Source organism: Trematomus bernacchii, unplaced genomic scaffold (genome assembly GCF_902827165.1).
Source record: "Trematomus bernacchii unplaced genomic scaffold, fTreBer1.1, whole genome shotgun sequence".
Classification (NCBI taxonomy): Eukaryota; Metazoa; Chordata; class Actinopteri; order Perciformes; family Nototheniidae; genus Trematomus; species Trematomus bernacchii.
The window spans coordinates 5917571-5942084 of NW_022987656.1; the positions used below are offsets into that span (position 1 = coordinate 5917571).

Below are 24514 nucleotides of genomic sequence, written 5' to 3' on the forward strand. Positions count from 1 at the left end.
TTCGGATCTTCGGTCATGCCTACCGGGGGAGGGACAGGAAGCCGGCGTCCAATGACGTCTGGCAACGACGCAGCTCATATACATATCACACACAGCTGCAAACAATCACAGACAGGTTAAGGGGCAGAGAGGAAGCAGCAGCCGTAACACCGGATATCGGGGCGCCCAGGCATGTTGAACTCCCTCCGACCGTTGCTCCCGTCTCCGTGTCTGGATGCGCCGATCCATGCGGGAAGTCAGCTCAATCAGCCCATCCAGTGAGTTGGGCAGATCAAAAGACACCAGCTCGTCTTTAATGTAAGCCTCCAAGCCACGCAGATAGGCGTCACACTGGGCTGCAGAATTCCAGTTGCTGAGGCGGCCCCTGGTGCGAAACCCGATAGTATAATCCACCACAGATCCATTACCCTGGCTCAGGCTCAGTAGTCCTCCTGCAGCGTCTGGACCCACAGACACGGGTCCAAACACCTTGCGCAGCTCCGCGGAAAAAACGGGGAAAGAAGAGCAGGCGGGTGTCTGCTGCTCCCATTCAGCTGTGCCCCACAGTCAGGCTTTCCCAGTCAGATGATTTATCGTGAACGCCACACGAGTTGCCTCAGAAGCGAAAGTGTGTGGCTGCAGCGCGAACAGGATAGAACAGTTAGTAAGAAACAGGCTGCAGCCCTCCGGTTCCCCGGCGTAGCGCTCCGGAGTTCCCACCCGAGGCTGTGGGGTAAATTCGATCGGAGAGGATGCAGAAGCGGCATTGGAAGAGGCGCTGGAGCAGCCACTACTGCTGTAGCTGCGCAGCTAAATAGGTTAGCGTCTGGTCATGTGTAGAGTTTGCATGATGAGCCTCGGTGGCCAGGGAGGCTATCCTCTAACTCTCTCGAAACGGTCTCTACGTGAAGAGGAGTGCGCTGGGTCCATGGTCTGGCCAGATCGTTCTGTCACAATCTTATGAAGGACCCAAATGCAGCACTCGAGAAACCAAGGAGTATTGGTAATGTACTTTATAGGTAATAATACCAGAGCAGAGGGATACCAACAGAACAGTAACAGCCGGATGATGTGCAGGCAAACGAACCAGAGGACAGCAGGCAGAAGGTGAGTCAGGGCCAGGCAGAGGATCAGACAGCAGGCGAGGCGGTCAACGTAGGTACAGGCAGGGTCAGGGAGCAGGCAAGGCAGGATAGTCCAAGGACAGGCAGGATCAGGGAACAGGCAGAGCAGGCAGGTCAGGGACAGGCAGGGTCGGAACCGGGTAGGCAATCTGGTAACAAACGCGTGAAAGACTAGCATCAGATCTGGCAACGGGTGTGTGTCTGGTGAGGGTTTAAATACTGGCAGTAAAACTAATGGGTGCAGAAGAGAAAGAGAGTGAGCAAAAACGTGTGTGTGGTTAACAGGTGAGCCAGGTGAATGGAAAAATACTGGTGAATGATGGAGCAGACTGTGACAGTGACACTGTATTATTTTGGCTAATCATTGACAACCACTGTAAAGATCCGCTATGGAGATAAGGTCAGGTTTCACGATATGTATATTAACTTCTGTAGTTTCAAGAAAATCACAGCTTGTCAGCTCGGGTAGCATCAGGTGTTCACAGGCTGTTTAAAGGAGACAAAACCTCTCCGGCTTTGACCTGCAGATCCACTTCCTCTCTCCTGCCTTTGAGGTAAGATTTTCGAAAGCCAATGATATAGCCATATAGAGCAATGCATTTTGGTGCAGGAAATCAGGCATGTTAAAATGTTCTATTTAAAATCTTAGGACTGTGACAATGTTGAGAAATAGTGCTGCACTATACTGTGCAGTGATATGTTATGAGGATGTTTAGTGACCTCCTGGATATATCATTCTAAAACTAGTACTACCAGTGTAATGTGCTTCATACATTACAAAACATTTGTATTATTTTATTTTATTTGATATGCTCATGTAATGTCAGTGTGACACTGATACAGATGTGTGACAAATAAAATAAAAAGTAGAGAAAGAAATGTAATGCAATGTTTCTATATGGGGAACAAAAAGGTCACTGAATGATATAATTAATATTAATAATATATATTAATCATGTGCCACATGGCTTTTTAATCCCCATGGCCTGTATTACTAACATAACTGCAAATCATATTTTACTCTAAAATACAGATTTTAAAATACTGGTATTTACAAATAAGGCAAACCTTAGCCTATTATTTGCTTATTAATTGTACATTTGATAGAATGTCACACCATTTGTCCTCTGTTTTATAGTTTTAAGGTGTGTAAAAACGTGTTTAATTTGCATTTGTCATTCATCGTCATGTTAACATGCCACTTCGTCCAGAATTGACTTTTCTTTTTATTTTATTTTTTCGAAACATTCCTATTATCGTATCCCTTTTTATAATTAGTTTTTTAAATGTCACATTACATTACTTGTTATTCCTGTTCTAAGCATACATGTAATTCACAGTACTTGCAATGTGATCACATTGTTACTCCTTTTGACCTCTGAGTATGTAAATGTAATTCTTAGAAAAATTGGTTTGGGTGTTAATCTCAACCTGACTGAATAAATGTGGAAGATGTTAGACAGCAAATGAGAAAGCTGAGATCCAATGAAGCATTGAAGTGTTACAGTATGGTCAATTCATTTCACCCGATGCTGTTTTTTCTTAAACCTCTTTCCCATCTCTTAAATGCGTATACAAAATGATTGCATGTCAAAATGGTTGTGCTTCCCATTTTCCTCACCAGAGCCCGAACACTGCAGCGATGCCTCCCCCCGGTGTGTGTCTGAACATTATGGAGGCCCGTCAAAGGCAGGACGGTTATGGTTGCTTTGCCAACCCTGAGAGGTTTTTAAACCAAGACTACCAGCAGCTGGAACAGTATTGCAACATTCGAGGAGTGCGGTACATCGACGACATGTTCCCCCCCGACAGGAAATCTATCGGCGAAGGGATACTGAAGCCTTCTGACCTGAAGCGAGTGGTGTGGCTGAGACCAGCGGTGAGTGTTTTGGAAGAGCTCAACAGAAGCCGGCAGTTTCCTACAGTGCTTTTAGCTAGTGTATGCCAAAATGCTCACGTAAATAGTAGGAGTTTATTTTGACTTTACTAGTTGACTAGTCGTGAGCTACTTTTACTCCTCTTTTTTTTGTTTTTTGTTTTTGCAGTGTATATATTTAGCACATTTCAACCTTTAACCTTTGTGTGCTGTTTGGGTCTGTAGAACCCGTTTTCAATTTTTTTTTTTTATAAAATTATAAAATACAATAACGTGCTTTAACCAGTAGGTGTCCCTTTCTATCAGCTGTGCACCGTTATGGCGTAAATACAGCCTATCTACCAATTGGATCAAATATAAAAGTCAGCCGAATTAGTGTTGATACTGCAAGGAGACGTATTGTGTGAAAAGAAATGTAAGATGTTGTTTAATTGCTTATATATTTAAGATCCACGTCAAGTTTTCAGTTTTGGCGGCAGTTCCTGTTTGTCTAGAAGTCTTGTCATCAGGGCTCTATAAATAGAGTTAACTACGGCAGATATGTAATATTTAATGCAGCCGAAAATGTGTATTACAATGCCGTTATGTGATGACTTTCAAATAGAAAAGCAAGCACACTCGGAATAATGTATTATTTAATTTTTTTATACAGTCTATGGTTGCTACAGAGGATTGTGGGTAATGTCCGTCAAACTTCCGGGTTCCTCCATGGGACCTTATTTCGGAAAAAGTATGCATTGAAGTCAATGGAGAGAGAAAGATTATCTTTCGATCCCGTTTGAATTGTGCCACGAATTACACATATGATGTTTGCCAATCTTAAATAATAATTTCCATGTCAAAAAAGTCACAGTTTGTCGTAAAACTGTTGAAATATAAGACTATGAAATGTGTGTGTATGTACAGCTCTCAACATGCCCAGACTTGTAGTGATTTTCACCTCTTTTAATACTTTTAATACCACATTACGTCACACGTTTGATGCGCGCCCGTGATTGAGAATCTCTTTATTTAAAAAAATACGGGGAATACGGATCACGGGGTCTCCTAGCTCCCTGTGCGCAGATGCGACGCGTCATATGACGTCACATGTTTGGCATGTCTCGATTGAATATGCTTTATTTAAAACAAAAACAAGGACAATAAACAAAGCAGTCTTTACAACGGCCGGACAAAATACTTTGAGCCGCCCTATAGCCAAAGCCTGAGACACTGTTTAAAGCATAATAAAGACAATATATAGAGAGCATAAGGTTTTTAATGCAATGCAGTCTCGCAACGTATGCTTCAGCAGAGAATGGCCCGCGGCGGGAAGCATTCGCTCGCGATCTCAAGAAGCCTATGGACATCCCGGAAAGTTGAAAATGTACGCTAAGGGCCGCCCCCTTGCGTTGGAAAAAGACCACAGGGGACCTTAACATAACGTCAACATACGCCGACCTGGGAGTGAGGATGTGTTGCCACTAGTGAGTCATAAAGTTGACTAGTTCGAACTTTGGTACCACTAGTACGGTGCCTGGTGTCACTAGTAATGCCTCAATTGTCGCACTGTCAAGTTGTCGCACGGCTTGCTATAGATGAGAGTTTATATGTGTGTTTTATCAAGTTAGTCATAAATAGAAGTCTGTCATCAGCATAGAGCTAGACCAATTCCGGAGATAAAAAAAATCGTACTACCACTGTTCTCATTTTCAACTATCTGGTAACAAAAATGGATGACCCCACCATACAGCCTAATCAGTTATAAATAACCTGTGCTTTCCATACATTATGAACCTTTATGTTCACATAATAACAGTCACACATTTTAAACCTTGAGGTTGTTAATTTAAACCAATCTACTCAGTTGGATTCAGGGTTACAGTATGTGTGAAAGTTTGTTTGTTTGACCCATACCAATCAACTCTCAAATTGGATTATTGCAGACTTTGTATTTGTAATAGTTGTAATAAGAAAACCTAAGCGATGAGAACAAAATATTCCTCAAAACACAATTAAGAATGCAGTTTTGTGGTATAGAAACCTAATATTTACAGGACTGTATTGATATGTAACATTTTTTGTATTGATATGTAATGTTAACAATACTCATATGTTCATATGTCTAACTCTAAATGAAGAATCATTGGTAATTTCATTGCATAAAAATGTGAATGTATTTTCGTTGTTCACTCTTCAACACTCCCCCTGTTTCAGAAAATGGCTCCTTATCCAGCCTTTGTACTTGACGGGGTCTCCAGGTTTGACATTGGTCAAGGACTAGTTGGTAAAGACATTTCTTCTGTCTTGATCTTTCTAATAATATGCTTTCTTGTCTCAACAACTCATTGGCTCAATATGTTTTTTTAACCAGAAAACTGCTGGTTTCTGGCCTCTATTGGAGCACTGACCTTCCAAAATGACATCCTCTGTAAAGTCGTCCCTCTTGAGCAAACATTCAATGGGAAATACTGCGGGATGTTCCACTTCAGGGTAAATATTCACAACAAATCTTTCTTATTTTTTCATTGAACTATGATTGTAATCAAACTTAATATGCCAAAAGACAATTCCCAAACTCTTGTGGACCGCACTTTTGAAGAAATGTGTGCAATGAGTAAAAGGAATATTTTTGCGAAAATAATGAATGACTGCGCATTGACACAGAACTTAAATAATGAGACACACAATGCGATGTTTTACTTTGAATAGTTACTTGGTATTAAATGGATCTTTCATTCCGTCTTGGTTTAACCGATCAGTTTTGGAGATTCGGAAGATGGGTTGACGTCATCATTGATGACAAGCTACCAACAATTGATGGCAGACTGATCTTTGTCCGCTCCAAAGACCAAAATGAGTTCTGGCCTGCTTTGATGGAGAAAGCCTATGCCAAGTATGACAATGACATTGTTTCTCAACATTTTTTGTATCTCAGCATGAATTGGAGTATCTGTAACAATATTTTCAAATCCATTTTGTAGAGTGTGTGGTTCCTATACTGACATGAATGCTGGAACTCCTGCCGAGGCCATGATGGACTTCACTGGTGGTGTTCACATGTCGATCGCGCTGTCAAACCCCCCCACAAACCTGTGGGAGCTGATATGCAGAGCTAGCCAAACCAAGTCTCTAATGGGCTGTGGTACAGCTCAGGGGGTAAGGACACAATTACCACACAAAACCATCACTGGCTGGATATTATTCAACTATGTTGTAGCAGAAGTTTAGCTGCAATTTTGCCATAACTTCAAAATGTTTACTCATATCCCATGAACATTTGGGTTTTGTGGTTCTTCATTTATAACCCTACTCCGGTTGATAGATTATATTTGCAAAACATTGCAAGAGCCTATAGTAGCGCTTTATTTGCAAAACATCATACCAATGTAAAGTCTATAGACGGAATAGGTTTTGGCATAGAAAACACTACTAATCATGAGCAGTAAGTAACGTACCTTGAGGAAAAGCAACACTTTTTGGCAATTTGTATGCACTTATGGAGCATTTTTCATTCAAATGAATGGGCGCCATTTTGAAGTCCAGTATCAATGGTCAAGACTTGCCTCCCATTTATATTCTTTATGTGATGGCTGTTGGCTGTACACACATGAAAGTAGATCTTCTCTGTAACTTTATATTCCAACTTTTAAAACATATTTCTTTGGCCTAACCACATTTTTTTCCTGTAATTTTACATTTAGCTAACCTTTATTTAATTCTTCACAGTCAAATCATTTCTAGACTACTGTAAGAATTAGTCATTCTTTTGGACGAGTTTTCACTTGTGTACAATCCATTAACTTCATCAATGATAAATGTTTTTGGCTTGTAGGAAACATCTGCCAACGCCGTTTTACCGAATGGATTGGTCCAAGGCCATGCCTACACTGTTACGGGTGTGAAACAGGTAAGGAAATAAACGGAAGACATTGCAGAAGATAACATAAACAACAGCTATTAAATAGGTTTTTAAGTTTTTACTACCTTTGCATTAATAATTTGGAATCATTTATTGCATTTTGATGAGCGTATGATACATAATTGTGGTGCTGTCTGCCATGATGACTGTTCAGATGAAGAGCCGAGGGAAACAAATAAACCTGGTGCGTTTGTGGAACCCCTGGGGCACAGGAGAGTGGAACAGAGACTGGAGCGATCGGTGAGAACAACTTCAGAGAGACATGGCTCTTATTTGAAGACATATTGCAGTGTTTCCCCTATATACAAATAGAGGCGGCGCAGCTATTAAAAAAGCTATTTTGTATTGTTTGTTATGTGGATTTGTAGTATTTGTGTTACTGTATGTTCAATAAAGGTGTATTTTTGCTAAATCTTGAGACATTGCCCCTGTATGTACTAGGCAGGGCCGATTTTTGGCATAGGCGGCAGATCTGGGGGGCGCTGCGCTGGTAGCTCTGGGAGGGCAAAAAATGTTTTGACCGTTGGCGCTCATCCTAATTTTCGGCCTTGATGTAACAATATTCATAATTAAGTAAATCACCCCGGTTTTTATTTGCCCTGTACGATGGGCGCTGTAAGTGATGAAAGTGGGGGATGTTGGCTTATCAGGCGCCTGCAGCTCACAGCCAAAGTGGGAGTGACAGAGCGAGGGAGAGAGAGAGAGGGCGCACCGGTACCGGCGCTGTTGTTATTAGAATCTGGTGCTAGCTACACTAACGGATATAAGAAGTAGATGTTTCTACAACCAGGGTGGAGGAGAGCTCTCCTGTCAGACTGAGAGGCTCAGTGAGGTAAAGGACTCTCTGAGTGTTTAGATAGTTCATTTTAGTCTTAAGTTATCTCAGAGGGTCTCAAACGTTTTGCCCACAAATTATGTAAACACATATTTCCAAGGCACTCCTTTATAATTATTAGGATAAATAAAAACAGGTTTGAAATCATTCCAATGTATACTATAGGACAGTAAACCAAAAATATCGTTTAAAGTTGGAGAGACACAAAAATATGCATAAATGAATGTTAACTAGGTAAAATAAGATATGAATGAACAACAAAAATAAATAAGTTACATTTATTTGTTATTGGCTATGGTAGGTTATTGGTTATGTTCATATACTTATTTGATTATTAAAATGTAAACCGATCTTTTTCACATGGGTGTTTTAGAGTTGTACCCCCTAGATCAGGTCTCTAGTATTTGTGTGCTCAAAGTGCACCAGATTGAAGCATTTTACTTTAAAATGTTCAAAAAACTCTTCCCGGGGGGGCATACCCCTGGACCCCCCTAGAGGATGTGACGTCCACCCCCCAATTCAAACATGTTCATACAATACTGAATACATTTGAAGCCATTTTGACGTATATTACCTAGGTCAATAAGTTTCTGTTTTTGTAGTGTATTTGTCTTTTGTAGAGATTTTTCATTTATTCTTTATAAAATCTCGCCTAAAATCTCGCCTAGGGCAGCAAATTGGCTAGAACCGGCCCTGGTACTAGGCCTCAAGAGCTTTTCTTGTGCTGGCAGACACATAGAAACAAATCGGCGGGGCGCACTTCGCACGTGCACACACTAAAAAATTCCGCGCGCTCCGTGCTCACATTATGCTGGGCCCACGTGCCTTAGCACCGCTGCTATGACTCCATCCTAGGGGAAACACTGTATTGAGATTGTTTTCCATATGATAATATGGCAGCCATGGGTCTTTTGCTGTATTGGAATATACGCAATGCAATGGCCTTTGTGGTACATTCCTAAAGGTAGTATTTAGAAGGATTAAAAAGGTCTTTCAAGAATGAAGCGTGAGAGCCAGGATCCTTTTTTAATTTTTATATAAAATCACTTATGTTACCTTTTCTGTACATTCCCATATTAAGGACTTGAAACGGTCATTTGGTTATGGATATTATAAAGTAGTTCTGTCATTTAAAACCTAAGCTTTGTACTGTGCCACTGTATTTGCATATAAGCAGAACATGGGGAGAGGCCTAATGTTCTAATCTCCAGGACATATTATGTTTCTGTAATAACATGCCCCTGAATGTCTAGAATCAACTGAAATAAAATATTGTCCCTCTTTAAGGTCTCCTCTGTGGCAAACCGTGAGTTCCGAAGATCGGGAAATGTGCCTTTCAGTTGCTGATGATGGAGAGTTTTGGTAAGCCAATTCAATTAAATGTTGAAACCTTTTTATGCACCTGGATTTTAATATACAGTAGCAACTACTTCAAAACTCTTTGGAAAGAAAGATAATTAATCTGTACCTATTGAAAATATGTCAGGTTAGGGTTTCATAGTTCCAGCATCATATCCAGAGGGCAAATATATTACGTCAAATGAATCTCCACAGGATGAGCCTGGAAGACTTGTGTGAGTTCTACACAGATCTGGACATCTGCTCCCTGAGTCCAGACTACCTTGATGGAAACTCGTCCTGTCACTGGAAGACCTACATGAATGATGGCCGATGGGTTGCAGGAACAACTGCTGGAGGATGCATGAATAATAGAGGTACTTTAAGGATATCTGGACTTACAATTAATAAGGCTGGATCAAATGTGCCATATTATGTGATCGATTACTCTTTAAATGACTAGGAAATTACACCTGTCGAATCACCAGATAACATAATTTGACAACAGAGGTCACACTCCTTTTTCCTGCTTAGTTTTTTTAATGTCCCTTTTGTCTAGGAAGTGACTAAATAAGACTAGGGTTAGTCTTAATCTTAGCCCCAACCCTAACCTTTATGTAAGAGCATTGGAGCATTCTGGGGCGGCAGTACCTGAATCAATAATGGCTCGGCTGGGAACCAGAGGGTCGCCGGCAGTGGCGCTGCAAAACACTCTGGGTGCCCCAGGCAGAAGAGACATGCCCCCCAACACATCCAGCACAACCACCCCCCTGTGGTGCCTTTTGAGCAATGCACCAGACCCTCCCTACTGCTCCCTGAGCGCTGTACAATATTTGTCCACTCCTATTACTAGATTGGTTAAAATGCAGGGATCAAATTTCAATTTGTGTGTGATAAAGAGTTATGTTCTGTTCTTCATGGGAAAGCTTGACTTAGAATCTTGGAAAGCACAGAATAACCAAACAATTCACATTTCTTTGTTTCCACAAGCTATGATAATGTAGATTCAGTAATAGATAGTTGGCCATTTAAACTTCAATTTGCCTTGTTACTCCATTTTGTTGTTCATCAGTAAACCCTAAAACGTTTTAATTTAATCTTGATAATATATCAAATCACATATCAGACTATTTACAAAATTATACATGCAAATAAATCGTACTCTCTTTGTCTTGCAGACAGTTACTGGACCAATCCACAGTATCGGGTCAAGATTGGCGGTCAAAGTCCGGAGAACAATGGAGAAAAAAATGTGCTGGTGTCTCTCATGCAAAAGCCTGACAAGAGAAACAGACACCTGGTTCAAAGCCTCCACATTGGTCTCTGTGTATTTGAGGTAAATACTGTTGTTCCTTTTGCTTTTGTTGTCAAAGTATAAGGACTATTATGGATATACAATCAGTAGATATGGAAGGCAGCTGAGGTTGTCAGATTAAAGGTGGGGTAGGTAAATTTGAGGAACCGGCTCGAGATACACTTTTTGTTATATTCCATGGAATGCTCTTAACATCCCGATAGCAATGAATATCTTAAGTGCTTTGACAAAAAATCCATAAAAAAGTGTCATCTGTGGAAGCCGTAATACTGTAAAAAGCACGACCAATCATTTTAGCCGGCCCGGCTAAATTAACTGGATGGCCTACCTGCCTGTCAGCCTTCCATCTGTGCACAAACTTATCTCGTGCCCTCATTGGTCATGTGCGCGTTCGTGTGTGTTGGAGGAAGGGCTCTGTAAGGAAGTGGCAGATTTGTTCCGTCTGTGTATTTTCAAATTCTAGCGCACTGGAGCTGGTTTCTCCAAAATTACCTACCCCACCTTTAAGTGAAAACAACAATAACGTCTTGCTGAAGTCCATAGAGCGTCCATAGAGAGAATGAATGAGTAAAGGAATAAATATCTTAATCAGGTTTAGAATACTTTCAACGTTTATCAATTGACAGAACATCTCAATGAAAGTCAAAGGAATCAGAGGGTAAATCAAATGTAACCACAGTAACCTGAGGACAACAGTAAAAGTCCATACAACCCGTTTGTGGGTTACACAAGAGTTGGTTAGTGAGGTAGATCTAAGACTTAGGCAGTGTCTGCTTTCTATGTGTGTGAAAGCATATGCTTGTTAGAAAAATACAATCATTTAATTGAACATTTGACGCTAATATATTAAATGAATTCCTTTTTGTCGCCAACATGAACTCTACTGATTTCCCTCAAGGTGAAAGACAAGGTAAGAAATGTTTTCCTTATTAAACCTCCATCCACATTTTGCAGCTCAGGTGACTGATTTAAAGAGTTAGGGTTAGGGTTAACCCTCTTTATTTATGACTACAGTACAAGGCGCAGAAGGGGAAGTTCCCAGCCTCCTTCTTCAGTAGCCACGCACCAGTTGCCCAAAGTAAAACCTACATTAATGCACGTGAGGTGATGGAGTTCCTGATGCTGAGGCCTGGTGAGTACCTGATCGTACCGTCCTCCTTCAATGCCAATGAGAAGGCCTCCTTCATCCTGACCATCATGTCCAAGGCAGAGGCCATGGTCTAGTAAGTCCCTCTCTCTACTACCATTAGGTGCGTTCACACCGGAGTACTTTGGTGTACTTTTCCCACAATAGTTCATCAGAACTACGATATATTTGCGTTCACACCAAAAAGCCCCAGGAACTAAAGTAGCTCAAATGAGTTCGTCCGACCCGCTTTTCAGCCCCTGCTACAGAGCAGGGACTGTCGTGGGAGAAAACAGTTCGTACGTCTGATTGGCTGTGCGGAATGCAAACCACGCCCGTTTGACTTTTTTTTGGAAGCGGCCATAGTATTTGCTCGTTTACCCGAAGAGATTACTTTTGTGAAAGCAGTTATTATAGCAACACTAAATAAATCATCGGAGCGGTGGAATTGATGAGGATGTCTCGGCGCTTCTGGCGATTTACTCGGAGGACGCGAAGTGCGGCATTCAGAAGCTTCTACTGCATGCAGTTTCAGTGGATCAGCAAAGTTAGCAGACCTGGCAAAGTCATGTCGTGACGACTACGAAGGTAAAATAAAATACATGCACTGCACTGTTTTAATCTGCACAATACTGGTTTTAGATGTACTTTTATTTGCTCAGTAGATCGAGCTAGCCATGCTAGAACTTGCTAACGTTAGGTCCAAGCTGGCTAACAACATCTAGCTAGCTAGCTATTCTCAGCCGTGCCCGCTATAAACACGTATTGACTTGTGAATAAGTGTGCAATGTTCTGTAATTTGCTTCACTAACTCATGGCACTAATCGTGTGTTTCAGGCGAGGTGTTTCTCTCAGGATTAGAAACTAGTTTTCCCCTCCGGGATAAAACGATAATATAACGTTAGCAATTAGCATGCTAGCTGGACCTCTGTGGCTACACTGAGGTAAACAATAGATTGTAGTTGCTATAATTTCAAGTAATTTGCAACATTCATTCTACATGTTAATGGTAAAAGCTTAAACAGTTGATTACCTGCATGCCACAAAGACTGATGTTCTAATATTTTTGCACATTTAAGTAGAAATGTAATTGAAATTCTATTTACTGCCTAAACATTGTTCCTTGTATTATCCTAAATAGTTTGACCTTGTTTCCTCAGAAGGCTTCTCAGACTACATGGAGGATCCCTCAGAGAAACACAGTTTCCACGTTCAGTTCCCCCCCGCTGAGAGTAGGCAGCTCCACACCCTGTGCCCGGTCAGCGGACACCATCAGGACTACCATCCTGACCGCTGCTGCCATATTGCAGCAAACAGGAGGGAACGGAGGTGAAAACACACTTTATACATTTAGATATGTGGAGCACAAAGAAAAGCATTGCTAAAAAACATTTAGCAGCTAAACTGTGGATAACAAGTAAACCACATTGGTTTGTTATTCAATATTCAAAAGCTTTTTGAATCATTACATGTCACTTGTTAGACGCTTTTATCCAAAGCTTACATACTCAATACTGTGGGCAATCCCCACAGGAGCACTTTGGGGTGAAGTGTCTCAGGGACACAACGACATGCTGACTGCAGTGGGGTTTGAACCTGTGCTCCCCTGATCCGAACACCAATGCACTTATCCACTGCGCGACGCGCCTCCCTATCATGTCCTGAGAGCCCTCCATCCCCCAATTGCTAGTGCCTTCACCATTTAAAATGTTAATAGTCAAATCAAAGGTGTTCCCTGTGTTCCTCCTGTTGTGTGCCTGCAGAGACAGATTTGGACAATGTTATGTCGTTGTTGCGATTAAACTGATCTTGTATCTTGCATATTTCACCTTAGGAAAGTGGGCACGCGATGACAGCTTCCTTGACACCATCATGGCGATGGCCCGCCGTGCCATGGTCAGCAAGGAGAATGAGGACCTGCGTGCCAAGGAGATGCACGACGAACGGCTGCTGCATTCACACAAGGCCCAGGAATCGAGGTGGAGCAACAAAATACCTTTCAGGCTGGGCTTCTGGCAGTGCAAAGCGAGCTGATTAAATCCAACAGGCCTTCAATACAAAAATTAAGAAAAACTTGTCGTTGATAAACTGTACAATGACTTGTTGGGAGGCGTGTGGTGCAGTGGTCTGGTGCGTTGGTGTTCGGATCAGGGGAGCACAGGTTCAAACCCCACTGCAGTCAGGATGTCGTTGTGTCCCTGGGCAAGACACTTCACCCCAAATTGCCTACACCTGTGACAGTTAATTTTGTATTATTGTGATTATATATATATGCCACTGTTATTAATACTGACACCTAACTTTGCACAAAGGTGTGTCTGCTGCTGAGCCTACCTATTGTTATTATATATATATATATATATATATATATATATATATATATATATATATATATATATATATATATATATATATATATATATATATTGCCACTGTTATTATATTGTTTTGATACTACTGACACTTATTGATCTGCTGCTGATAAATAAAAGAGAACCTACATGCACGGCACTAGCATCATGACTGTCTTTGTTTAAACCAGCAGCAGTGCAGCGGTACACAGACTAACCTGTGTGTGTGTAACGTAGTTCTTCAGGTGTGCATGCTTAACATGTATGTTAACATGTATGTATACAAACGTTTTTAAAGAGCTTTCAACCTCATCCCATTGTCTTTAACACACATTTAACATAATATACTCATTAATATACAAATATACAGTATGAGTACTGTTTTGATACTGACATTTAATCTTTGCACTAAGGTGTGTCTGCACTATTGTAATTGTGTTTGTTGACTGGTAAATAAAAGAGAACCAAATGCACTGTACAAAATATCAGCTTTATTGTCAATTTACAATTTCCATGCTGTTCAGATGCCTCTCCACAACGTTGCTTCCAGGCGAATACAGAGGAGTTGAAAAGAGCCCTTGGACATTCGGAAATCTTCGATCCACTGCACACGTTGGCACCACCTCCCACCAGGCCGACGTTCTATTGTTCACCCAGAGTTCCGTAGTATTCGCATATCTGGAACACATACAAAGACACAAATTAGCCCTACATAACTCCATAAATCCTACATTAGATAGTATTAATGTGATTTAATGAACGTACCATTGCTGTTCTTTGGGCGTGATAACGGCCATCATCCTCGGCTGTACAACGGCGAAACATGTCCATCGCGTGTGATTTCGTCGTCTAATCCTTTTGTTAAGGCTTCTTAACCGCCTTCGCCTCCGACTCAGCATTTCTATTGCATTTGAATGGTCGATCTGTATTTGTATTTGTGGCTGAGTTATTGGCTTAAATAACTCCGTTACGAAGCTGTATAACACGACCATCAAAACGTCAACTCCATACCGTGTCTGAGGTCGGAAGGTAAACAGAAGCATACAGCGGAAGCGGAAGTTTTTTTTCTTCTTCTCTCGGTTTTTTGGCGGATTGCAACTTTAAGGTGCATACCGCCACCTACTGTACTCGCCGTGAAGTTGTTTGCAGCCTGCCAGGAAAACCTAAGCAGAAGAAGAAGAAGTGACGTCAGCGGCTCATTTGCCTAATCCACCCCCAGGAACTCATTTTGGTGTGAACGCGATCTGCTTTAGTTCGTCAGAACTAAAAGAACTCTCATGAACTAAAGTTCTCAGGAACTACTGTGGGAAAAGTACTTGGTGTGAACGCGCCTATTAACCAACTCGCTTTGTACATCAGACAATAAAACCTGCTAAATCTTTCCTGACAGTGAGAACTCTGGTGACCCTCAAGATGAGCCAACTGAAAGGGTGTGTAAGATATAATGATATTCCATTGTTGTTTATTATTCTGATTCTACAGTATGTCCTTAAAGGTGGGGTAGGTAATTTCGGAGAAACCAGCTCGAGTGCGCTAGAATTTGAAAATACACAGCCGGAAGAAATCTGCCACTTCCTTACAGAGCCCCTCCAACACACGAACGCGCACATGACCAATGAGGGCACGAGATAAGTTTGTGCACAGATGGAAGGCTGACAGGCAGGTAGGCCATCCAGTTATTTTAGCCGGGCCGGCTAAAATGATTGGTTGTGCTTTTTACAGTACTACGGCTTCCACAGATGACATTTTTTTATGGATTTTTTGTCAAACACTTAAGATATTCATTGCTATAGGGATGTTAAGAGCATTCCATGGAATATAACAAAAAGTGTATCTCGAGACGGTTTCTCAAACTTACCTACCCCACCTTTAACTATAACTTTTTATAAATGTCATTTGGGGTAAAATTCATCTCTTGCACTTTTATCTTTATTTAAGTTCAACATCAAACAAGTCAAAAATGAACAGGACGACGAGAATAAGATATCCTTTTTCCGCCAAAACTCCGACAAGGTAATATTTTCATTCTCACTGCCTAGCTAAATACCTAATTGAAAAATGGAATTGTCATTGATTACTTCTTTGAATATCTAATAAATACACATAGTGAACATGTGATTACTGCAGTTCCCTTTTAGCATTTTTGTGTTTTTCAGCTGATTGTTTTGATTAAACAGTCCACATAGGTCCATTCATCAGGTGGACAGGAACATGACTGAATTGCTTGTGTTTTTTGTGTCTGCTGGATGTAGGCTGACAGAGCAACATCAGCATTAGTGTTAAGCCTCCAAACATATCTTAATTGTTTCGAAGGGAGCTGCTGTAACGTCGATGCGCTAACAGTTCAATTCATCCGGCCTGTTCCTTACATGCGCTTATGCTAGTCAACATACCACTCCACTTGGTGACGATGTTATTACGTTGTTTGCCAAGAGCAATTTGGCTGTCTTTGTATTCATTTCAAGACAAATGATGTACATTTCGGTAACCGGGGACCTCCTTACACAAACTAATTTGAAAACAATCGTTCGTTTTGTTATCTTCTTCTTGGCAAACCAGCTTAAGGTACTTACAACACGAACGGTACTGGACTGTGGAACTAAACGTCAGCATACGTGAAGTCAAAGCACATGCTAACTGAACACTTCCTTTGCTGACATAATAATAATAACTTGAATTTATATAGCGCCTTTCATAACCTTAAGGTCGCTTATGGCGGATAATGTAATTTGCACCACAACAGCAAAAGCAACTGAATGATTTGGCCTTTAGCTAAGAGGCTAACATGTCCTGCTGATTTAGCCTGATTTTTGTGATTGCAGCAAGACCAATGTTAGCCAAATACGGTAACAGTATTCGCTAGCTGGACGTACTGACAGGTCAATCTTGTTTTCTTTTAGCTTGTGGCTAACAGCATACTCACTTACAAAATATTTGGACAAGTTTACATCAGTCTATTTAATCTTGCTTTCATCCATTTCCAGTACGAAGAGGTGGATGCTGAGCAGCTGCAGAGGCTTCTGAATGAAAACGTCCTGAAAGGTTTGAACTGTAAAATCATATGAGCAGGTTTTATAAAAAAACAAAACAAGAGTCTTAATATACAGTATGGTCATTATCTAAAGTGAAATGGGCACTGCTATTGCAGAGTAAAGGCCAAAGTAACCATGCCTAATGATGCTTTTTCTTTTTTTTCTTGTCTTCTTCTTTAGGAGATTTGAAATCTGGAGGCTTTAGCGTTGATGCCTGTCGCAGCATGGTCGCTCTGATGGATGTATCCTGTTGATGCATTTGATAACATTGATGTTGATTTCGGTATTGATACCAAATTCATTTAAATGAATAATAAAGTAAAGATTTATACTTTTTTTTTATTTACCTCTAATAAACATATTAAATGAAAGGCTAAAGCATGAATCATCATATACAGCTCTTAATACCTTAAAGGGGACCTATCATGCAAAATGCACCTTTTGATGTCTTTTATACATACAGATGTGTCCCCGGCGTGTCAGGGAACTCACAAAGTGTCAGAAAATAAAACCCTCTCTCTTTTCCTCCGTGCGCAAATCTCTGAAAACGGGGCTACAACAAGCTGATCCAGATTTGCCATTGATGTTATTTACCTCATATCGGATGGCACCAACGTGGTGGACCCACGGCCCTATTAGAAACTCGCTATCAGAATCAATGCTCGACGTGTTTTGGATGTAATATGGTCTTTGTTTACATTCGCAAGCATGCCAACACTCAGAGCTAAGCTGTACTGGAGAGCACATGTGTGAAGAAGCAGGAAATATAAAATCACCTTGTGGTAAACCTTCAAGAGAGAAAGCCTTTGAGCTCCATACTGTTTCAGAAATGATCCTGGATGTGGTTTTGGCGTTTCATCACCGCAGCATTTATTTTTAGACAGTATCTGCCGGGTCCCGTATGAGCAGGCATAAGCCCCGCCCCCTTCATAGACATGTTTTTTATTCATTTTTATATATCTGAGACCTATGCTAATGCCTAAAAATTGCATGATAGGTGACCTTAATGTTGGTTTAGACATCAATCACCGGCAAACTGAATGGGGAGGAATTTGTTCGTCTGTGGAAGAAGGTCCTCATGTACAAGGTAAAAGGAGTGTTGTAAAAAAGAAATTGTTATAATATATTTTGGAATTGCTATATAGTAGTTTCTTTATTCTACCGTAGGACATTTAAATACAGATATGGGATGATTATTGATGGTGCTTTCTTCTTTTACCAGGACATTTTCTTCCGCACTGATGTTTCACGAACTGGAACACTGTCAATGAACGAGCTGAGGAACGCTTTCCTAGCTTTAGGTACAAAGCTTAAATTCGAAAATGTATTCGATAGACAGACCTTCCTCTGTTATTGATGATAAATAATCGGATAAAGGTCTCTCTACAGAAACATTCATATTAAAGCATGAAAAAAAGGGCAGTGTGCAGGAGTGTATGTTTTGCAATCATAATTGCTATTTCTTGTAAGAATTGCCGGGAAAAGACAAAATAAGTGATACAAACAAGGGCAAACCTGTTAAAAAGTAAAAGTTGACTTTAATTAAATGTATTACGTCAACGGATTCCACATAATTGTATTAGGTCGGTTGGAAGCAATAATATCAACTTGAACCTAATATTTTTTATTTTCCACATTTAATTAAAGTCAACGTTTCAATTCATTCAGTGTGGTCAAAGAGTGCAAGTGAAAATGTGGCTTGTGCAAAACATGTAATATCCTCAAAATAACTAAATGCCAAAACTCCTTCTACATCTTGCTGTGTGTATGTTGAACAGGCATTAAGGTGAAGGATGATATGCTGAGTTTGATGGCGCTGCGCTACGGAGCCTCCTCTGGACACCTGACTCTGGAGAGCTTCATCAGTCTCATCCTCCGCTTCGAATGCATGTACAGTAAGTATCGGAGACATCCATTCTTGCTTTCTAAACATGTTGATGAAGACATATTTAGAATACATATGACTTATGACAATTGATTTACGAAGCATGTATTACTCAACAGAAATCTTTAAACAATTGTCTGGGGGACAAGCCATCACTCTTCAGGAGTCGGAGGTAATGAAATGTATTCTTCTTTTAGAAAGTCATTTAAGATTGTTTTACATACCACCATTTTTGGAATAGACTAGAAGACAGAAGAAATAAATACTTGTCTCGGATAAAAATTGACATAATGTTATTAAAAGTGGCAATAGACCAACTTTTGTTAATACCCCAAATATAGTGAAGAAACCAAGTGAAATGCTGATGGTGTCATTATTCTTACATTTGTATTCCATTTTATTTAGTCTTTTATTGGACATTTTACTACTACGGTTTATATGAATATATTTACTCTATTTTATCTTTTTATTACACATGCAGACTTAAACTTTTTAAGTTTATATAAATGTAAATGTCAATAAATAAATAGTTTTCTAATTCTGATTTTAATTCTGATAATGCAGCCAACAATCAACATTTACTTCATAATGATTCATTATAGAAAAACATGTCTGTTCTGTATTTTCAGTGGATGTACATTTCCATGTACACTTAACCCAACAAGGGAGATGGACGGAACAATTCTTCAAGAAATACAGGAGTAGATATTTCAAAAAAGTATTTTTTTTTATTTGTCATATTACATAATGAGCCAATACATAATACATACTTTAGTTTAGCTAAAGGGCATTTTTTTCTACTACTTTAACAATGTTGCATTGCAATACACACTAATGAGAAAAACGCTAAATAACCAATCCTATAACATGAAGCTGTAGCACCATGTAGACTTAATGTAAGATGTGATAATAAGATGGAAAGTTATAATAATAACAGACTTAGTTACTGAACTTATTTTTGTAGTTTTATTAGAATTATAATGAAATCTTACAAGGGTTTGTCTAATCACTTTTTGGACATTATATGACATATATTAAGTACTTTTTAACTGCAAAATCCTTTACCCATTTTTGACAACTTTAATCAAACAATAAAGATGTAAATTCTGTGAGAATATGTGTAAAGTGTTGGAATTGGTTCCGGGCTGGCCTCATTTAGCAGATCTCCCCACTGTCGGTCATCTGCAAATTGAATTTGTCTTGGATAAAAATGACACGTGGATTTTCCTGTATTTGTATCGCATACGAACTGTTTTACTTCTAATGACATTTCAAAACCGTTAAAGAAAAGAAAGAGCTTTTATTTGTCATTGGTCCAGCTTACTGATTTAAATATACAATTGCATTTGATGACTTGACAGTTACAGGAACAATAACAAAAAATGGTGTAAGGTGATTATTCAATTGAACTGCATAAAAATAATTGGATCATTCAGCAAAGGGCCCATTGAGAAGTATGAGAAGTTATCTTCTCGGACGCTAAACAAACAAGCAGTTGACCCCACAACAGAGTTAACCAATGAGGTAGATGGACAATACAGTTTATAAAGATGTTTTTTTTAAACAAAGATGATATTTACATATTAAAAAGTGTATTTAAGGTATAATATATAAAATGTACAGGTACAGAGATGTTGGGTGTATGAAGAAAGAGTGTTACTGACACTGTTAGCTTGCTGTCTTTGTGAAACCTCTTGACTGTGATTGCTCTGGATTAGTTTTCTGTAGCGCCTCCCAGAGGGATGTGGGAGAAAGTTACGTCTGGGTTATTACCTGTTCTCCCACCCAAAAGTTCACAGATTACTGTTGCACTTCTGCCCTCTGGTGGCTGATGACAGCACAGGGTACAAACCACTCACTGCACAAACATAAATACATGTTGAGTCCTACTGGGCTTAGTCCATTAGTGTGCGGTTTGTTTCTCTCACAAATCTATCTACTTGTTCAGGAACATTTGCAACAAGATATTGACAGGAATTGATAGGCTGAAAGGAGATTTTCAGATGAAGAAGAAATACATATATCCAGCATATATATATATAATCAGAATCTGAAAATTGTATATATGCCCGGGTTAAATTGGATTTTGTAACAGTTATGTAATGACTGCAGTGAACACAGGCAACAGACTCAACACCGCACAGAAACAAAGGCAGTAGTTTTTGAAAAACGTCGGTACATGCCGGATCACTCAGACAGGCAACCACAACACACGAGAAGTAGGCAAAGCAGGTACACAAACACTAAACACTGGGAATAAAAAGTGCTCGAACGCTTGACTCGGAGGTACAAAGACGAACTAAATACACAGGGAGATGATGATAATGGGGCACAGTGGCGGCTGGTACATTTTTCTCCAGGGGGGGCTCTACCAAAATGTAAGCAAACTTATACACAAACTCAAAACTGGTCGATGCGGGGAGTGTTGATCTCCAGCACCGACTTTGAGTAGCCCTGCTTCAGCTGAAAGCACAAAGAACAGTGTGAGTCACTTCAACATATAACCTTGTAAAACAGAAAAACGCAATGCCACCAAAAAAGATTCCTCCGCATGCTGAGGAGGTTGACGACATCAAACGATCGTTAGACATGTTGACGGAGGAGGTATCTGTTGTAAGACAGCAACAGATAGCAATTATGAGCCTGGTGGAGGAAGTTAAAGCCTTGAGGCTAGAAAACTCCGAAAAAGAAAAGAGGATATTCTCGCTGGAAAATCGGGTGGATGAGCTGGAACAATACACCCGAATTAATAATATCATAATCACTGGACTGGAGACGAAACCCCGCTCATACGCCCGGGCGGCGACGAGGATGACCGCCGGAGGGGACACAAGCGAGGAGGATGCTACATCTGTGGAGCTACAGGTGATGGCCTTCCTCAACTCCAAGGGAATAGAGATTGACAGCGACAACATCGAGGCCTGTCACCCGCTACCACGGAGAAATAAAACTGATAAACCGGCAATTATAATAAGGTTTGCTAACAGAAAACATAAAACTGAACTTCTGAAACAGGGAAGACGGCTTAAGGGCTCGGATGTATATATGAATGAACACCTCACTAAAAGAAATGCTGAGATCGCCAGAAAGGCCCGATTCCTGAGAAAACAGCAAAAAATACAATCTACATGGACTGCAAACTGCAGAATCTTCATCAAGCTTAACGGATCACCAGAACAAGCCAAAGTGTTAATCATCAGGGACCTGGAGGAACTGGAAAAATACCAATGAAGCAAATCAGACAAGGTAACGAAAAAAAAACACTACCATGACAATTCCAGTTAATATACACATATCTCCATCAAGACTAGAAACTTTTGCATATACAGAGCATAAAGCACAGGACATGGAAAATGACATTGATCCGGAAAACAACTTACTGAACAATATCAACAACAGCTGCAACTATTTCACAGAAGAGCAATTCAATGTAACGTGTCAATCAGAAGAGAACATATCAATTATCCACTTCAATAGCAGAAGCCTATATGCCAACTTCCTCAACATTAAAGAATATCTAAGTCAGTTTAAGAACCCATTCAACATCATAGCAATATCAGAGACCTGGATCAGTGCTGAGAAAGGTGTGGACTTTGAGATGGATGGCTACGAACTGAATTATACAAACAGAAGGAATAAGAGTGGCGGGGGTGTGGCAATCTATGTGGATAAAGGAATGAACTATAAGGTGGCGGAGAGCATGACAACAGCTGTTGACGATTTGTTTGAATGTGTTACAGTAGAAATTTTTATGGAAAAGTCTAAAAATGTTATTGTGAGTTGTATATACAGAGCTCCTGGAACCTGTATTGACACTTTTACAGATAGGGTAGAAAACATGTTTACTAAATCATTACAAAAAATTATGTTTATCTGTGGGGATTACAATATTGACCTGTTGAATCCAAATAAGCATAAAATGACAGAACATTTCATCAATACATTGTACAGTATGGGTTTGTATCCTAAAATTACCAGACCTAGTAGAATCACTTCTCATTCTGCTACATTAATAGACAACATATTCACAAACATTATGGAAAACAATACAGTAGGCGGACTATTATATAGTGACATCAGTGATCATTTACCTGTTTTTATTGTCTATCACTGCAGTTCTAAGAAACCTAAAGTCGCCAGCCATTTCAAATGCAAAAGATTGAGAACTGAAGATAACATAATTGCATTTAAAAATGACTTACTAAATCAGAATTGGAGGGTAGTATATGAGAGAGACGATATTGACAAGGCCTATGATGAATTTCTAAAAAATTTTAAATCACTTTATGACAAAAACTGTCCTGTGAAGCAATGCAGAGAGAGACACAAACAAACTCACAGTGCATGGATCACTAATGGCCTAAAAAATGCATGCAAAAAGAAAAATACACTATATAGACAATTCATAAAATATAGAACTTCAGAAGCAGAAAATAAATATAAAAGATATAAGAATAAATTAACCCATATTCTACGGATATGTAAAAAAGAATACTATAATAAAATATTAGAGAATAATAAGAATAATATGAAAGGTTTATGGAAAGTATTAAATAGTGTCATTAGAAATGGAGCAAAAAGTTCAGGTTACCCTGAGTTTTTTGTGGACAAAAATAATGTTATTAATAATACAGATGATGTGGTTAATGGTTTTAATGAATTCTTTGTAAATGTGGGGCCAGATCTGGCAGAAAAAATTAAAACCGTAGAAACAACTAAAGGGGAAGATACGGACCTCTGGAATGAAAATAATAGCTCTTTCTTCCTCACACCAGTCGAAGAAAAAAGAAATCATAGATACTGTGCGAAAATGTAAAAGCAAATCCTCGACCGATTGGAATAATATTGATATGATTATAGTAAAAGACATTATTGAAGAAATTGCAGAACCATTGACTCATCTCTTTAACTTGTCTTTTCAATCTGGTAAATTCCCAAATAAAATGAAAATAGCAAAAGTTATACCATTATATAAAACTGGGGATAAACACCATTACACAAATTACAGACCTGTTTCATTGCTCTCTCAGTTTTCCAAGATCCTTGAAAAGCTTTTTACAAAAAGACTTGACAATTTCATGGAAACACATCAGCTTTTGGACGACAGTCAATATGGATTCAGGAAAGATAGATCAACATCTATGGCACTAATGGAATTAAGTGAGGAAATAGCAAACTGCATGGACAATAAAAAACAAGCAGTGGGAATATTTATAGACTTACAAAAAGCATTTGACACCATAGATCACAATATTTTACTGACAAAACTGGAACGGTATGGCATCAGAGGGGTGGGATTAGACTGGGTGAGAGATTATTTAAGCAACAGACAACAATTTGTTGAAATTGGTGAACATAAATCAGAATACATGAACATAACTTGTGGAGTACCTCAGGGGTCCGTGTTGGGTCCAAAGCTGTTCATAATATACATCAACGACATTTGCAGAGTATCAAATATATTGAAATTTATTTTATTTGCAGATGACACTAATATTTTTTGTTCCGGTGACAATTTGAAAGAGCTAATGGAAGTGATAACAGCGGAAATGATTAAAGTAAAACATTGGTTTGACACAAACAAATTATCATTAAATATAAGCAAAACAAAGATTATGTTATTTGGAAAACATAAAACAAATCCACAGGTGCAATTAATACTAGACAACATAAACATAGAAAGAGTATATGAAATTAAGTTCCTTGGTGTGGTTTTAGACCACAAAATCAGCTGGAAACCTCATATCACTCA

The 24514-nt window shown here is 39.5% G+C and overlaps 1 protein-coding gene across 1 annotated transcript; it reads left to right on the top strand.

Moving 5' to 3' along the window:
• Positions 1-1551: 1551 nt before the first annotated feature.
• LOC117486640 (calpain-1 catalytic subunit-like) lies at positions 1552-20223 on the top strand. Its single transcript, XM_034135146.1, has 22 exons — positions 1552-1657; positions 2728-2982; positions 5176-5245; positions 5333-5451; positions 5721-5854; positions 5943-6117; positions 6794-6868; positions 7035-7120; positions 9003-9077; positions 9270-9430; positions 10232-10389; positions 11267-11278; positions 11383-11591; positions 15236-15275; positions 15784-15858; positions 16830-16887; positions 17058-17119; positions 17896-17964; positions 18100-18178; positions 18656-18772; positions 18882-18934; positions 19392-20223. The coding sequence occupies exons 2-22, from the start codon at positions 2746-2748 to the stop codon at positions 19416-19418; spliced, it is 2091 nt and encodes a 696-aa protein (XP_033991037.1). The 5' UTR covers positions 1552-1657; positions 2728-2745; the 3' UTR covers positions 19419-20223.
• Positions 20224-24514: the final 4291 nt, after the last annotated feature.

Excerpts from the sequence above, each read along its gene's own strand:
- LOC117486640 (XM_034135146.1), top strand. The coding sequence starts at position 2,746 with ATGCCTCCCCCCGGTGTGTGTCTGAACATTATGGAGGCCCGTCAAAGG. Across the intron at positions 16,888-17,057 it reads GAATGAAAACGTCCTGAAAG|GAGATTTGAAATCTGGAGGC; the intron begins GTTTGAACTGTA and ends CTTCTTCTTTAG. Across the intron at positions 18,773-18,881 it reads CCGCTTCGAATGCATGTACA|AAATCTTTAAACAATTGTCT; the intron begins GTAAGTATCGGA and ends ATTACTCAACAG.